The sequence below is a fragment of the Chelon labrosus genome, assembly GCF_963514085.1.
Source record: "Chelon labrosus genome assembly, chromosome: 12".
NCBI classification, from domain to species: domain Eukaryota; kingdom Metazoa; phylum Chordata; class Actinopteri; order Mugiliformes; family Mugilidae; genus Chelon; species Chelon labrosus.
In genome coordinates this window covers 13,686,843-13,703,323 of record NC_140345.1, presented here as the reverse complement: position 1 = coordinate 13,703,323, position 16,481 = coordinate 13,686,843, and the positions used below count along the sequence as shown (strand labels likewise).

At 41.1% G+C, this 16,481-nt stretch overlaps 1 protein-coding gene across 1 annotated transcript; it reads left to right on the top strand.

Moving 5' to 3' along the window:
* Window positions 1-2,977: 2,977 nt before the first annotated feature.
* On the top strand, window positions 2,978-15,812 carry LOC311497582 (sialic acid-binding Ig-like lectin 5; the record flags this gene model as incomplete). The annotated part of the gene is made up of 10 exons (XM_084557893.1): window positions 2,978-3,026; window positions 3,218-3,583; window positions 5,056-5,349; window positions 6,609-6,863; window positions 6,952-7,212; window positions 7,292-7,376; window positions 7,681-7,786; window positions 7,877-7,948; window positions 8,207-8,316; window positions 15,503-15,812. 10 exons carry the CDS (start codon window positions 2,978-2,980, stop codon window positions 15,810-15,812), a joined length of 1,908 nt encoding a protein of 635 aa, XP_084414019.1.
* Between the last annotated feature and the right edge of the window lie 669 nt (window positions 15,813-16,481).

The window sequence follows — 16,481 nt, the reverse complement described above, 5'->3', positions numbered from 1 at the left end:
CCCTTCAGGTTGTGACTCAGAACATAGACATTTAGGGAGCAAAGACCGATCCATTTTGGTGTATTTTACTTTGTTAAATTTCCAAACTCGCTATCAAAAACAAGCTGCCATACGTTAAGGTCAAGGGTTCACAGCGCACTTCACCCATTAATAATGGATATAATATGACATTTTATAATGTAATGTGTACCTAGTACGAGCATAACAGATGGAATTAAAACACAAAAAGGGCAGTGAAGAGATCGTGGGAGGAGAGCATGGTCAGAAAGGGGAGAGAGTGGCGTGTTGTTTATCTTATTGCAGAAAGGAAAATATTCCCAAATTTTCTAAAAGCATTCTCCTCATCACAGTCATCTAGAAATTAATAGGCTCAGTCAATCTGGTGCATCTTCCAGAGGAATGTCTTTGTAATAAGTAACTGATTGTCAGATATTTCTTATCTTATTCATTTAAATTTAGATTTAAATTTAAATTTAGAGAACGTTTTTTCAATCTGACATACATGTTTTCCTTTACTCCTCTTTCAAACCATCTGTCTTCTCTGGCTAAGATTTGAACGTTGTTGACCTCAAAGGAGTGTCCTTTGTCCTTCAGGTGTAAGTGGACCACTGAGTGGTTTCTTGGTGAGCCGGCCCTCCTGTGTTGCATAAGCTACATTACTCTGTTTTTGCCTTGGTGTTTTGTCTTTGGGGTGGACCACTTTTTGCCTAACTGTATTACCAGGTTTGAAATAAACTGGAATGCGGTGTTGCAAACGGATAAGTTACAGTATGCTGTGTTATTGGTATGCGTGCCCTTATATTGGCATATTGCTCCTATGTGAAAAGTATTTCAAGGGGAAATCCAGTTCTTGCTCTTGTTATAAGTAGACTTATGTGTCTTATAGGTTTAAGCTGTAGGAAAGATGTTGCATTTTCTCTGAATCAAGGAAAATGGTCCAGAGATAAGATTCAGCCAACTCCATTCACCACAGTACAATGAGAATCCATTCATCTGCTAAAACAAACAAAATAATATATGGAAAACACTACGAAAACAATGAATATGCATTTATGAATCATTTTTGGAATTTAATAACCTCTACACGCTAATCAGTCATACCTAGATGAACGTAATACCACACTGAGGAAGATACATTAACTGAAAGCTGGTGAGATGTAAACCTGGTAACTTTCATTATTTCAATGTTCCAAATATCTTCAGAGCAGGCTGTGATTGAAAGACTTGTCCTGCTTGATTGACTGATCAATGCAAACGACTGACAGTGAGATTCATTAATCAGCAGCGACTGACTTCGACTGTTACTGCTTTCTTTAATCTCAGAGATCTCTGATTAATCGTTCCTTTGAGGACCTTCTCTGTGCCCTCCATGACTCTCTTTAAAATCCAGGGGACCTGATCACCTCTCATTTAAATCTGGGACTTCAGCAGACAAGCCAGAAGCGAGAAAAGTCATCACTGTCAACTGTTTTAGTGACCAGGTAAAACACTAGATATGTTGTGTTGAGGTATACATGTTTATTCATTTTATATGTCCTGTAATTGTTAGTTAGTTTTTTTTTGTTTTTTTGTTTTTTTAAACTTTCTGTTTCTTTGATTTACAGATTTGGTATTTCTTCCTTATTCACACATCCTACCATGGGTAACTCAGTGTCCACTGGTTTCACTACTCCTCCTCCCAAGAAACTGTCCTGGGGGCGGCAGAAGGAGGACACAGTCAAACTGGAGGACCATTTGACGCAATGTGAGGAGGATTTCTGGAGCGTCAAACAAAAGCAAAGTTTGTCTGTGAAAAAGCTGCACCTTCCTCACAGCATCCACTATGTTGACTTAGCTGTCCAGGAGAGCATCAATTTTTATCCAAGCAGGGGTGAAATGCTGAACCCCGCCTTTGTTGGAGACCAGGGCCCGTGAATTTACTGAGTTCACATGGACAATTGAATCTATACAACATGTCAGAATCCTCAGTTGCAATGTTTGCAGGAGAAACTGCAATGCTACTGCAGCACGGGAGGTGTTACATGGAGGGCAACTGCTGAGAGAATTTTCTCGGTCACCATTAGACTGTGGGTGTAAAACTGTGATCAGGATATGAGACTACAGTGTAAATGAAAAATGTGTCAGTTCCCCTTTTTGCGAAATGCATGCAAGACTAAGAATGTTTCTTTTGTTGTGCTAGGTATGATCCTGTCAAACAGATTTCAGTTTGATGTTATGGTATGTAGACGCTCAGAAATCAAGAGCATGAGCAGACTCCATACAAGAACCCTGACCATGTGACTTTTTAAATGAGCAAAAGAATATGTGGTCACTGTATTGTATCTTAGCACATTGTTGTCAAGGTGTTTTAAACCCCATTGAGATGTAAATACATTTTACAAATGTGTAATCAACCTTGTTGGACAGATAGATGGATTGCAGCGCTACTGTGTGTTACTGTTTCAGTTTTTCTGTCTCTCTTCAGTTAGTTGACATTGTCACAAATGTATCTGACAATGAGTCAACAAATGACAACAACAGCTTTAAAAAGTCACTTAAGTCAAGATGAACTTAATGGCCCATTAGAATTAAACTCAATGGGGCATGAGGCATTTTAAACTGATTTGCTGGGATGGTGATGATATGCTCAATGACCCTTGTGTTTATCGCGTGGTTAACATGTAAAAATAAAATTGGGGAAGTCACAATTACTGGAAAAAATTAAATTCCTGCATGTGTTTCTAAAGAATGGAGAGTGAGTATAGCACACATGGTGAATAAAAACTTTTGGACATGGTAAAGAATAACAAAATACATTCTGATAAATGATTATTAATAGGATACACCTCCCCCAATTCATGTTTTGTGTGGTCACAGTCGTCAGATTAAAAGTGGAATGGAAACTTGACAAGTCTTCTCTCACCACAGGGAAATGACAACAGCATACGCCTATTTGTCATTTTATTTTCAGTTCTGACCCTGACACAAGACAGTGGAGATGGAAGCTCTAACATGGTCTCTGTTTTCTGTGTGCCTTTGCATTCAAGGTATAGTACCTCCTGTATGGTGAATATTCAGCTGTAATCAAACGAACAGTAGAATTAAACAGTCAGTTAATTGTCTTTTTCATGCGTCTCTTTTGTTTGCAAAATAATTTAATATTCAGGTGAATTTGTACTTTACTACATTCTTTCATTGACTCCATGCTTATTCTAATTCACTGTTGAATGTGTTACAGTTACTCAAACCGATGGCTCATCTTGGACAGCTAAGGTGCCGTCCTCAGTTAAAGGTCTCCTTGGGTCATGTGTGATCATCCCCTGCTCATTTGATTACCCACAGCCAGAAAATAAACAAATCTCTGGTTACACTGGGATTTGGAACGACGATGCAGATCGCTCTATCTATCACCCAGACAAGGAAAATATCTTGGAGAATTATCAGGATCGGACAACGCTGCTGGGAGATGTCAGTCACAAGAACTGTTCTCTGAAGATTGATAACATTCAGTCCAGTGACCAAGGGCCTTTTCATTTCAGAATTGAAATGAAAGACTACGACAAATTTTCCTACACAGAAAACAAAGTTTCCATCTCAATAATTGGTAAGTGAAATGAACAGCCTCCAGTAAAAACTATATAGTCACAGTAATTCCTATATTTCTGTCTCGAATTCCAGTATTGTTATCATGACATTTTTTTTTAATTGTAGTTGAACTCTTCTCATTAGTTACGTTTCTTACTTTCTTACTTAAGAAAAAGGAACTAATGGGCACTTGTGACACATCTTTTCATCCATGGTATCCTACAGTGTTTGATTATCTGGATTATTTCACATGTCATTGTTTGGCAAATTAAATTTGTAACAGCACGACCTAAAAAACAAAAACAAGTTTTCAAACTGTGCTGGTAACAATTGTCATTTAGTTTTCATTTGTTTTTATTTCAATCCATTACCTAGTTCCTCATACGTGCTATTATAATACATTTATATCCTCTTTCTTTAAATAACTGATTGCAAAAGAGTTTTTTTCCCTTATAAAGATGTTCAATACTGACAAGTAGTAGTGCTTGAAAGCAGGCATGAAAATCTTTGAATTAATGTGCATGGGGGAGAATACGGAGGGGAAATTCTCTTTGTAGAAACATATAGATAAAGATAAAGAGCCTTTATTTGTCATTATATTATACAAGTATCATATAACGAGATTGCATGGTCAGACATGGAGGGTCGGTCCTGAGCCGCTGCACTTGCGCGCGCCGCCACTGTGGGCCAACCTGACTGGTGCCTAACACCTAGCATGTTTTGATGATGGGAGGAAACCGGAGTGCCCGGAGAAAACCCATGCAGACACGGGGAGAACATGCAAACTCCGCACAGAAAGGCCTCCGCCCCGGGGATTTGAACCAACGCTACCCACTGTGCCATCGTGCTGCCTGTAGCAAGTTACAGTGTTGTTTTAAGGTCAAGTTCCTGTTCTAACAGTATTATATTTTAACTGAATCTTTATTTTGAGGGAAATAATATAGAAAATATCTTTCCCACTATAAAGGGTGTTTGTAGTCCATATGTGTGGACTGAAGCTGTTTAATATATAAGCAAGCAATGCCAGAATTCAAAGCTTCAAAAAAAAAAACAATCCAGTAGACCAGTGTTCTCTATTAATGAAGTTAAATAACTGAGGTTCAGGAACAGGACCACGCCTAAAACACCCAATTACCCACACCTACATCTGTAACCGCCACAATGACATCAGAAAAGCCCATCTCCGACTCGCCTCTGCAAACTCTTTTGGGGGTCAAGGAGCCGACGCCTTCAGAGATATGCCCCCACCCTGAATCTCTCTCCCTGGGTTCCTACGTCCAGTCGTCCAAGGATCATCATCAGTCGCTACTCAATTCTCTTTTTCTTCCCCTCGACCTCTCGACCCTCCCGTTCGATCTCCTATCTTTCCCTTCTCTTTCACCTGGTCAAATAAACTTCTTTGAATATCAAGATGTGTGGTCTTGTTAGTGAAGTTACAATACAACTTCAGATCTTTGCCAACAGCTATTGTGATCTTTCTTGTTAACACAGATGAATCACAACCCATCACCTTGTCTATGGATGAGGAGATAAGTGAGGGTCAGAGTGTGTCTCCATCCTGCTCTGTGTTTTACTCCTGCCCAACCTCTCCTCCTGTTTTCAACTGGAGTCACTCTGGAGAGCAGCGTTTTCACTCACAAGAGCTCAGTGACAGCCAGCGGAAAGCAACGTCTACTCTGACATTTCGTCCGGCCCATGCTGAGCATAACAAGTCTTTACAATGCAGCGTTCAAATGCACAATGGAAAGCCACTGAAGACACAATCCAAGGTCCTTCAAGTAAAATGTAAGTAGTAATGATGAAAACAGATGCTTCTGACACTGTGACCTTCATGGTTTCAAACAGACAATGAAAAAAGCATATGACGAAAAATAAATAAAATCAAAGACGGGTGAAAATAGAGCATTTGGAGGATCTGAGGGAGCGGGAGGGGGTGACAGTATGGAAGAGATCCGACAGATAGGGAGGGGCGAGGTTATGGATGGCCTTGAAGGTGTGCAGAAGGATTCTGAAGTCGATTCTGAGTTTGACTGGGAGCCAGTGGAGATGCTGTAGTGGTGAAAATGAAATGAAGGGGTTTTGGTGATGATACGAGCGGCTGAATTCTGGACCATCTGAAGCTTACGGAGGGATTTGTGAGGGAGGCCGAAGAGGAGAGAGTTGCAGTAATCAATGCGGGAGTTGACAAGGCTGTGAACAAGGATGGAAGTGGTAGGGGGACTGAGGGAGGGGCTGAGACGATTTAAATTGCGTAGGTGGAAATATGCAGACCGGGTAACGTTGTTGATGTGAGAGTGAAATGATAATGAGATGTCAAGGATGACACCCAGACTCTTAACCTGGGGGGAGGGGGGAACTAAGGAACTGTTGATTGTGGGGAAAAAACTGTCAGCTTTGGAAAGTGTGGATTTAGTTCCCATGCGGAGTTCAGTTTTATCACTGTTGAGTTTAAGGAAGTTTGAGGTGAACCAGGATTTTATTTCAGATAAACAGGTGAAGCTCAGATGAGTGTGCATAGCAGTTTTACTTTTGTTGTATTTCAGGACTGACTTACATGCTCTGCACGTCACGGTAGAATGGGTTTTCACGGTAGAAAAGTATTTCCACACGCTTGATGAACCAATGCTAGTTTGCTTCAATGACCCACTGGGATCCTCGGCCTTCTCTGAGGCGTCCCTGTTGTGATTGTCACGTGATTGGCAACCAGTTGACTTCCTGCTTAAAGCGTCATGGCACATCAGTAAAGTCGACTAGTCAGTACAACCCCCAGCACAAACTTGACTATACAGGCTTTAATACAAACTGCAGACAGCTAATGCAGTTTCTTTTAAATCAGACATGGATGTGATGCTTCTATGATCTGCAGTGTATTTAATCAAAAGAGTTTTTCAGTTATAACAAATAAAGAAATAAGGTGACTTGCAGCTAATGGCCTTCATTAATCCTCCATTACTGACTAGTCGGTGCAACCCACTTTACTACACAAAACAATGTGTCTGTGAAGAGCACCACAGTAATATATACATCTATATGTTTCTATGCAGATGCCCCAGCGAATGTGAAGGTTGAGTACAAATCAGATGTGAAGGAGGGACAAACTGTCCACCTGAATTGCTCCAGTGATGCTAACCCTCCTGTCAGAAACTACGAGTGGCACAATGAAACCGGTGCTCAAGTGCACAAGGGATCGATCTACATCCTTCCAAATGTCTCTAGACACAGAAAAGGGCCGCTGTACTGCACTGCAGTTAATGAAGTAGGACGAGTCAATTCAAGCTCTGTGCAGCTCAATGTGCTATGTAAGTAAACAACTACAGAACCATGGTGATGAAGAAGACTTTTTTTATTTAAACACATATAATAAATGTACATTTCTTGCTCCTGCAGATGCCCCTGAGATTAAGAATGCTTCGTCGTGCTCCTCAGAGTGGGACATGGTAAAGTGTGTGTGCAGGGTTGAGTCCAATCCTCCCAGTATGATCCATTTTGTGCTTCCCAACAAAGTTCACCTGAGCACCAAAGTAGAGCAGCATGGCTCTCTTACTATCGGGACTCTACAAGTCAACATCGGGTCCTCCATGTATGTGCACTGTCTGGCAAACAACACGCAGGGCAGTGTCAACGTCACGCTCTCCCTGCCTGTTAAAAGTAAGAAATACTCTGAATGCAGCATATGTAGATTGTCACCACTGTGTTTGGACACACTCTATGATTTCTGTTTGGACAGGTAACATGCTGTATATTTACATTGCTGCTGGAGCAGCAGGAGGTTTGGTGATCCTTGTAGCAGCAGTGATCGTTGTTAAGAAATGGTGAGTTGCAATAGAAAAATGTATTGAATCAGAATTTTGATCAAATGTAAGTCGACCAAACCAGTTTGTTTAATATAAAAGCACAACACTTAACAAAAGACCAGCGATAAATATATACTTTTAAATCAGGCATTTGTTAATACAGTGCAACAATATGGCTTATAATAGTTAAACCAGGCAGAGGCAGAAGGTCAGCTTGAAAATGATTCTACGTCATTAGAATCAGTTCAGTCTTGTAGTTTGCATTACAAGGATTCAGTGTTTGTATGAAGTGTGTTTAAATTAAAAACCAATAATCTGCCAGTAGGAGGAGATCTGGAGACACACCAGAGCCTGTCATGAGCACCACAAAGACTGACAAAGAGGTGGAGCTCTCAGCGTCTCAGTATGCCACGACACAAAGGTTTAATGTTAATTCACATCAAATACAAACCTCACAGTGTCTTTATATGTACATTTAATAACGGTACACGTTTGCTTTCGGCACCAGTCAGAAAAAGAGAAAAGAGACCTATGATGACGTGGGATGCCAAGGCATTTATTCCAATGATCATATTTATGGCAACATGGAGGTATGTAAACTTTTCTTCATTCGTTCGTCATGACACACGTGCATGCAAGAGGAGAGAGAGTGAGTTAATGTTGTTTCCTGTGCAGAATGATGGAGATGACGCAATCTACGCCAACTCGTAACGCATAGAGGAGCTGTCCATGTCCGTGCTGTTGAAGTGAGAATCAAGGAAGTTGTAAAATATTTCTGTATACATCACAAAACATTTCTTTTTCTCTCCTCCTGAAACTTACATCATTTTTCATGCCCATCTTCACAGTTCCTGGGATACAAAGTGCTGTTAGATATAGATAAAGATATAGATAAAGTTATAGCGGTGACTTTCTTTCTCGCTCATCTCTTTCCTCTCGGTCCCACCGTGGTTACCCAGTAGGAACATCACTAATTGGCTAATCAAACAGACTGACCTGCCTACCCTGCCTCTCGCCCGATGGCAGCTGGGATAGGCTCCAGCAGACCCCGCGACCCTTAACAGGAATAAGCGGTTACAGAAGATGAATGAATGAATGAAAAAACAGACTGACACCTGTCCATACCATTTACAAAACAAGACTACGGTGCGTTCAGGAACCATGCTGAACATAGGACATTCCATATACTTAATGAGCAGTTCCAAATACCAGTAATCTTCTATGTAATTTCCGCATTTTGCACTTTGCAAATTCATGCCGCGGGCCAGATTAGATCCTCCGCAGGCCGTACGTTTGACAGCCCCGATTTAAACAGTCTTCAGATATGGATAACCGCAGAATTTATCCATTCACTCATCTTCCATAAATGGGGTTACCTTTTATGCCTTATGAAAAAGAAAATTCCGACAGCAAGAATGATCGAAGTCTAGCAGTTGGTGGAAAGGTGCTGAAATAGATGGTTTTTGAAGTATTGGTTTCTGGTTTCTTGATTCCTGTGAATAAAAAGACAATTGCAAATTTGACAAACTGGATATTAGTCTGGATCTGTTCTGAGAAACGAACAGTGTGTTTTTAAGGCTGGCAAATGAGTTTATACACACTTTGACACTGACTGTGTGGTACTTTTGTGGATAGATAAACTAGCACGGTATGGTTACATCTGAGCCCAGTGCAGCTGTAATATTTCAGACACTGCATTAATTAAAGTTCATACCTTGAGTGCTAAATTCAAAACAAACACATCAGCTCAACTAGAAGCCTGGGCCCGTATTCCTAAAGATTCTGAGAATCCTCTCAGAGAGCTCCTAACTTAGCCTAAAAATTCCTAGCAAGAAGTCTTAGCTTAGAGTGATTCCAGAAAATTCTCAGAAAACCGAGCAAGGAATGGACAGAAACTCTTATCGTAGCGAGAAGGTGTGGTTGACCCTGTTGCTAGGTATGAGTCATCATTTCAAGAGGTGTCAGGCCCGGAGTGGCTAATCGGGAGGACCGGGACAATTCCCAGTGGGCCGGTCTGACTTTCGGGCTGCGAGGGCCGGTGTTCAATTATTATTTTTATTTGTTTATTTATTTTGGGCCGGTGTTCAGTCATGGCACTGAGTGGGTATCACGTGTATGCTGTTACCGCTGTCGCTGGCCCGTCTCCACTTGCAGCTCTTTTCTTTTTCTTTTTTTTTGCAGACGCAGCCTGACGTAACACGTCCGTGCACACCGCACACTGTCCGTGGTGTTTGGAGCCTGGCTCCAGCCCCAGAAATGCAAGGGTGTTTGCAAAATGGAAAATAAAAATAGCAAGGGTGGCGCAGAAAAAACGAGAATTAAAAAGAGAAAAGCACTGGAGACAGATGCAGCCAAATGTGCAAAAATCGGCAGCTTTTTCAATAAAACGTGCTCGTGGTCTGAAACGACGAAGATGATGAAACGGGTAAGACAAGATGTTGAACAAAATGCAACTTTACCTGCACCGTTCAAGTTAATTAATTAGCCCATCAAGTCAATGGATTGCGTGGCGTTGTAACATATAGCCTGTCTAACCTAACGTTACATAATTTAAATAATATGATGCGACGCCACATAACTGGCCACAAACTATGTCTTGTAGCCCCTCAGGTGCAAGATGCATCACCAAGCACCAGCCATGAGCCCACAGGTCCAGAGTATGGTGTAGACCTGCTCTATATGATAAATGCCCTGAGATAATTGATGATGATAGATGATTCAGCACTACAATAATGAAACTGACTTGAAACTTGAAAAGGGGGAGATTTGTGTTGAGATTTATGACCATTTTTATGATTTAGTGACAGAGGCAGAGCCAGGAGCCAATGGTGAGGAAGAAACAGGTGAGCTAGTGTGTGAACAAGCAAGCATCAGTTCCAATAAAACCACTTTCTATGCCCAAATGATAGTGGTGGCCCGTTATACTTTTTAGAATTAGTAATAGTAAAGTAATATGAAATATGCCTGCCTATTTTGCCATTGAACCAAAAGTCAAAACTTTTGACTGAACCAATTACATCATTTTAATGTAATAGGTCGTGATCTAAAGTGGGCCGTGTCTGAGGCCCTGAGAGGTGTGATTGGTTGATCCTAAAAGCTAGATAAAAATACACTTTCGGTGTTAATGGGCCTAGAATGGAAGAATAGAACATAATCTCTATGAAGACTGTGTAATTATAAATAATATTTTACATAAAAATAAATAAGCTATACTTTAGAAATGATCCTACAAAATGTGTGAAAACTCCCACTTGCACAGTATTCACATGCTGATGGTTCTATTTATTTGCTTACATTCATTTACCATGCTGGTCATTTTTCATCCATGTGGTATTAACGAGGGTAAAACGGCTCAGCTTTCATCAGTTTCTGCGGTTGCTAACTGGTCTAGAAGAAGCAGTGTTGGTTGGCATTCAAATCTTCCACTAACCGAACAGCAATGGAGAAGAAAAGAAGTCGGAAACCCAAATGGACATGGGAACGGTGTTTGCTTCTGGCTCAATTGGTCAATGAGAATAAAAATGTTTTAAGACGTAGGTTTGACCCCAAGTCATCACTGCTGCATTGTTGCATTTTTCCTGTTGCTAAATACCTCAGTGCTGTGATGACTTTCATTTCCTGTGATATTGCGATTGTACCAAGCTTGATTGTCATTCAGTGTTTGGAGAATATCTCTCCTGCCTCTTCTTTCAGCCATTTTCTTCTCTGCTTAAGAAACTCCTAAGCCTCCTAAAAGTCCTCCTCCGTGCTCTTAACAGATCTCACCTTAGGAGCTCTTTTAAGAGCTAAGATACTTTAGGAACACCTTTTATCTTTACTAGGATCTACTCTTAATTTTGAGGAGAAATTCTTAGAAAACATCATCATTCGAAGACTTTTCTTAGAATTTGGCAGCTAGGAGCAACTCTTGGCGCTAAGAATCTTTAGGAATACGGCCCAAGGACCAGTATGAGACTAGGGCCAATCAGGCCTGGCAGTGGCATTCTCAGGTTAACAAACATAATCCTGAAATCTTCAAGGTGGTTCAGGTGGCAAATTATATATATATATACACACACACACAGTGTACACTTGGATCTCAAGTGCAAACACCATTCTTCTTGATCTGGATTTGTCTTATCACTGTAAGGCCTCTCTGCAGCATCTTTTTATACCTTTCTGTGACACTGGTGACATTTCAGTAAGTGCTATCAAGTGAATCTGCTGCTTGTGTGGAGGAGGAAGTGACAAACTTTGCATCATCCAGGATAAGGGTGTTGTAACATGAGTATTCAAAAGAAGATCTTAGCCAACATTAAAGGCATCTTTGCCCCATGAACTAGTTTCAATAATTTAATTCATAAGCAACGTGTAAGTCGAGTGTTTATCTACACCGAAGGACGGGTTCACATTTTTAAATGCTGATAAAATCCTTTATGAATTGTTGGCAAGTTTGGTTGCTGTAATTGTTCATCCATATTGACCAGATATTCAAAATTGTTGTGTCGCATGGTATGTCATGATTTTAAAAGAAAGCTTCTCATAGTTATGACTTTTAACCTCATAATTATGACATACTTTCTCCAAATGATGGCTTGTAATCTCCAAATTATGACGTACTATCTCCAAAGTATGGTTTGTATTCTCATAATTTTGACTTTTAATCCCATAGTTATGATTTAAATCTTATAATTCGACTTTAAATCGTATAATAATCTCATTATTATGACATACCATGTAACTCAATTTCTTTTTCGAGTGGAAATGGGCTTCCATAGGTTAATGGTTGTGTAGGTGGGACGAATCGACGTTGTGTCTTTTTAGCAACAAATAAACTTTTAGTGTTACTGTACTTTTAGATGACACCTGCCTCCTTTGTCTATTTGGCCAAAGCTTCAATAAACTCAATATACACGTCCCATTGACCTTGATGTTATTACATTACGGAACCACTAGATGGGGACACGCTCGCAAATCCAATGTGAACTTTGACACTTGAATCTGGACCGACTCCACCTGGAATGTGAGCCAAACAAACACAGAGCTCAAAGGTGCAGTCATATGACTCCCAGATGGCTGAATGAGAGTCAACAGAGCAGAGGAATGAGTCTCCTGAAACAAATTTTAAGCTTCAAGAAATCAGTCCTGGCTCGAGTGCTGCTCTTGCGCACACAGGAGGAGATGGACTTTCGGGGGAGGCGTGTTGTTTAGAGAGCGGGTTGTCTGGTATCATTCTGTGGATGGGGCACGACTGACAAACTTTTCTCCAGCTGTGCGCAGCGTGATGGAAAATCCAAATGACAGAAGAAGAATGACAGCAAGAGATGAGCTCCAGCAGCCAGCGACCGCATTGTCCACTGTCAGGGGAGAGTAGCAGCGATCTGGGGATCTGTCCGGGGGTCACAGACGCAGAGGGGAGGGTCGACCAGTCAAGACTGAGGATGCATATCATTAAAAACGATACAATTCTTAAAAATAAGTTTAAATACATGAGTAAAATGCATATAGATAGATAGATCGATAGATCGATAGATAGATAGATATACTTCAGATTTCAAAGAACGTGGTAAATCAAGCAAGCAGCTCATTTCTCATATTGTAAAGCATATTGAAAGGGAAGAGCTAGCTGACTTGGAGGATGAAGGTATGTCTGACCTACTCGATGTAAAAGATATGCTGGAGAAAACACAAATGGTCCAGGAAATACAGGAAAATGAGAGTCAAAACCAATCTGGTTACCCAGAACTGGATGTTATCGATGCTGCGAGACATCACACCAGGTTTGCAACTGCGAAGTTATCTTGAAGGGAATGAAACCCTTTACACTCCCTGCCCTTTGTAGGATACTCAAATCACACTACCAAGAGAGGGGCACTACAGATTTATACAAACAGCTAACAACTGAGGTGCAGAACAGCAAGAAGTCTCCCCAAAGCTTTCTGATCAGAGCAATGGACCTGAGACAGAAAATTCTGTTTGCCTCTCAGGAAGCCGAGTCAGGCCTAAAGTAGGTCAGAGTCTGTTTATGCATATTATCTTGACTGGGCTTCAAAATTACAATATTAAAAGTGACCTGCACAGTGCCCCAACACGAGTGACTAATGTCGGCGCCGTCCTGTCCATGAAGGTCCCAGTGGAAAAGAAACGCTCAGCAGAACAGAACGTGCCTTCTTTGCCCTCTGATTTACTCTGTGAGATAAAAGAAACACGCTCTGTATTTAAACCATATACATGTTCAAATATTAGGAAACAGGTGATGTATTTATAAATCATTTTTGGAATTTAATAACCTCTACATGCTAATCAGTCATACCTAGATGAACGTAATACCACATTGAGGAAGATACATACACTGAAAGCTTGTGAGATGTAAACCTGGTAACATTGAAACATTCATAATTTCAATGTTACAAATACCTTCAGAACAACAACAGGCTGTGATTGAAAGACTTGTGCTGCTTGATTGACTGATCAATGCAAATGACTGACCGTAAGATTCATTAATCAGCAGTGATTGACTTCTACTGTCACTGCTTTCTTTAATCTCAGAGATCTCTGATTCATCGTTCCTTTGAAGACAGATAAGAGCAGGCATTTTCTGTGCCCTCCATGACTCTCTTTAAAATCCAGGGGACCTGATCACCTCTCATTTAAATCTGGGACTTCAGCAGACAAGCCAGAAGCGAGAAGAGTCATCACTGTCAACTGCTGTAGTGACCAGGTAAAACATTAGATATGTTGTGTTGAGGTATACCGTAATTTCCGGACTATAAGCCGCTACTTTTGTCACTTGCTTTGGACCCTGCGGCTTATACAACGGATATATGGATTTTTACAGCTAACGGTCACCAGGGGCGCACTATCATGGAAGCGCAAGAGCGAGACAGACAGTTCGCACCAGATAACAAGAGCAAAACAAACCAAGTGAGTCCAAATGCAGTACGAGAGCTGCTTTTAAGTTAAAGGCGATCGATCTGGCTGACTTTTCTGTAGTAGGCTGGTTATTTTGATACAGTAAACGGCCGTGTTACTGCACCTTTACTGCTGTGTTGGCTGTTTTCGAAAAAGATGCTGGTTATTTTGTTGAGCAGCCGGGTTACTGCACTTTTGCTGCCGTGTTACAGGAAAGTAGCCTGACGAGCCAGACCCACATTAAATGTAGGGTCTGGGCACTCTCCATAGACAGGGCTCAACCGGAGGGGTGGGATAAACGGTTGTCTTTCAAACGCCCTCTCCACGCAATAGGATAGCGCTACAACCAATCAGAGCAACGAAGAAGGTGACGTAGTCAGAGCGACGGAAAAGAGAGTTCCTTTCTCAGAGAAAAGCATAACTTCAAGTCTTTCAGAGTGGCGGCCAAAGCCGATTCGAAAGAAAGTTGTTCGCTAGCAGCAGCCATCGCTCTGGTAGTTCTAGCAGGATGGGGAATTCACGCGTAATTCACGGAACTTATGGTCGCAGGTCAGTCGTCATCATGTTAAGCCCGCCCACCGACTCGTGATTGGCCCGGTCCATCTTGGATTTTTCGAAATCTCAAGTCAACGGAGAGTAACTAGACTGCCCCTGGAAGCTGCCGCTAGGGGCACGTCTAGATTCTAGGCTAACAGGCAAGCACTTTTAAAAACGAATTAAATTTAGCCATTTAACGTTATTGCCTCGTCAAGCGTTGTAAGCTTTGTTTTTTGTTATACTGCACTACTACGGTAGGCTACTATGACTGCAGGAAGAGCGCTAGGAGCGCACCGTTGTATTATTTGTGCACTGCACAAATGCTGTTTGTAATGTCAAAGATGTGAAAGTTTGATCGATTGATTGATTGTTTGAAAGATTTATTGTGTTTCTCAAATGTAAATAAATGGGACGCTTTGCATTTCCAAACAGTCATTTCTGTCCCGACAATCCCCTCCGTGGTAGAAGAAACCCTTACGGTAATTAAACATTAAAACACCAGCGGCTAATAGTCGGGTGCGGCTTTTAGTCGGGTATGGCTTATATATGGAACAATCTGTATTTTCCCCAAAATTTAGCTTGTGCGGCTTATTCAGGTGCGCCTTATAGTCCGGAAATTACGGTACATGTTTAGTCATTTTATATGTCCTGTAATTATTAGTTGTTGTTTTTTGTTTTTGTTTTTTTGATAAACTTTCTGTTTCTTTGATTTACAGATTTGATATTTGTTCCTTATTCACACATCCTGCCATGGGTAACACAGTATCCACTGGTTTCACTACTCCTCCTCCCAAGAAACTGTCCTGGGGGCGGCAGAAGGAGGACACAGTCAAACTGGAGGACCATTTGACACAACGTGAGGAGGATTTCTGGAGCGTCAAACAAAATCAAAGTTTGTCTGTGAAAAAGCTGCACCTTCCTCACAGCATCCACTATGTTGACTTAGCTGTCCAGGAGAGCGTCAATTTTTATCCAAGCAGGGGTGAAATGCTGAACCCCGCCTTTGTTGGAGACCAGGGCCCGTGAATTTACTGAGTTCACATGGACAATTGAATCTACACAACATGTCAGGATCCTCAGTTGCAATGTTTGCAGGAGCAACTGCAATGCTACTGCAGCACAGGAGGTGTTACATGGAGGACAACCGCTGAGACAAGTTTTTTTGCTCACCATTAGACTGTGGGTGTAAAATTGTGATCAGGATATGAGACTACAGTGTGAATGAAAAATATATCAGGTCCCCTTTTTGCGAAATGCATGCAAGACTAAGAATGTTTCTTTTGTTGTGCTAGGTATGATCCTGTCAAACAGATTTCAGTTTGATGTTACGGTATGTAGACGCTCAGAAATCAAGAGCATGAGCAGACTCCATACAAGAACCCTGACCATGTGACTTTTTAAATGAGCAAATGAATATATGATCACTGTATTGTATCTTAGCATATTGTTGTCAAGGTGTTTTAAACCCCATTGAGGTGTAAATACATTTTACGAATGTGTAATCAACCTTGTTGGACAAATAGATGAATTGCAGTGCTACTGTGTGTTACTGTTTCAGTTTTTCTGTCTCTCTTCAGTTAGCTGACATTATCACAAGTAACTCCGGATCCAACGAGGAATAGTGCTGCCGTATCATAACACAATATTGGTGAAATGAACGAGTTTCACGACAGATAATGCGTTATTTAGAGGCTG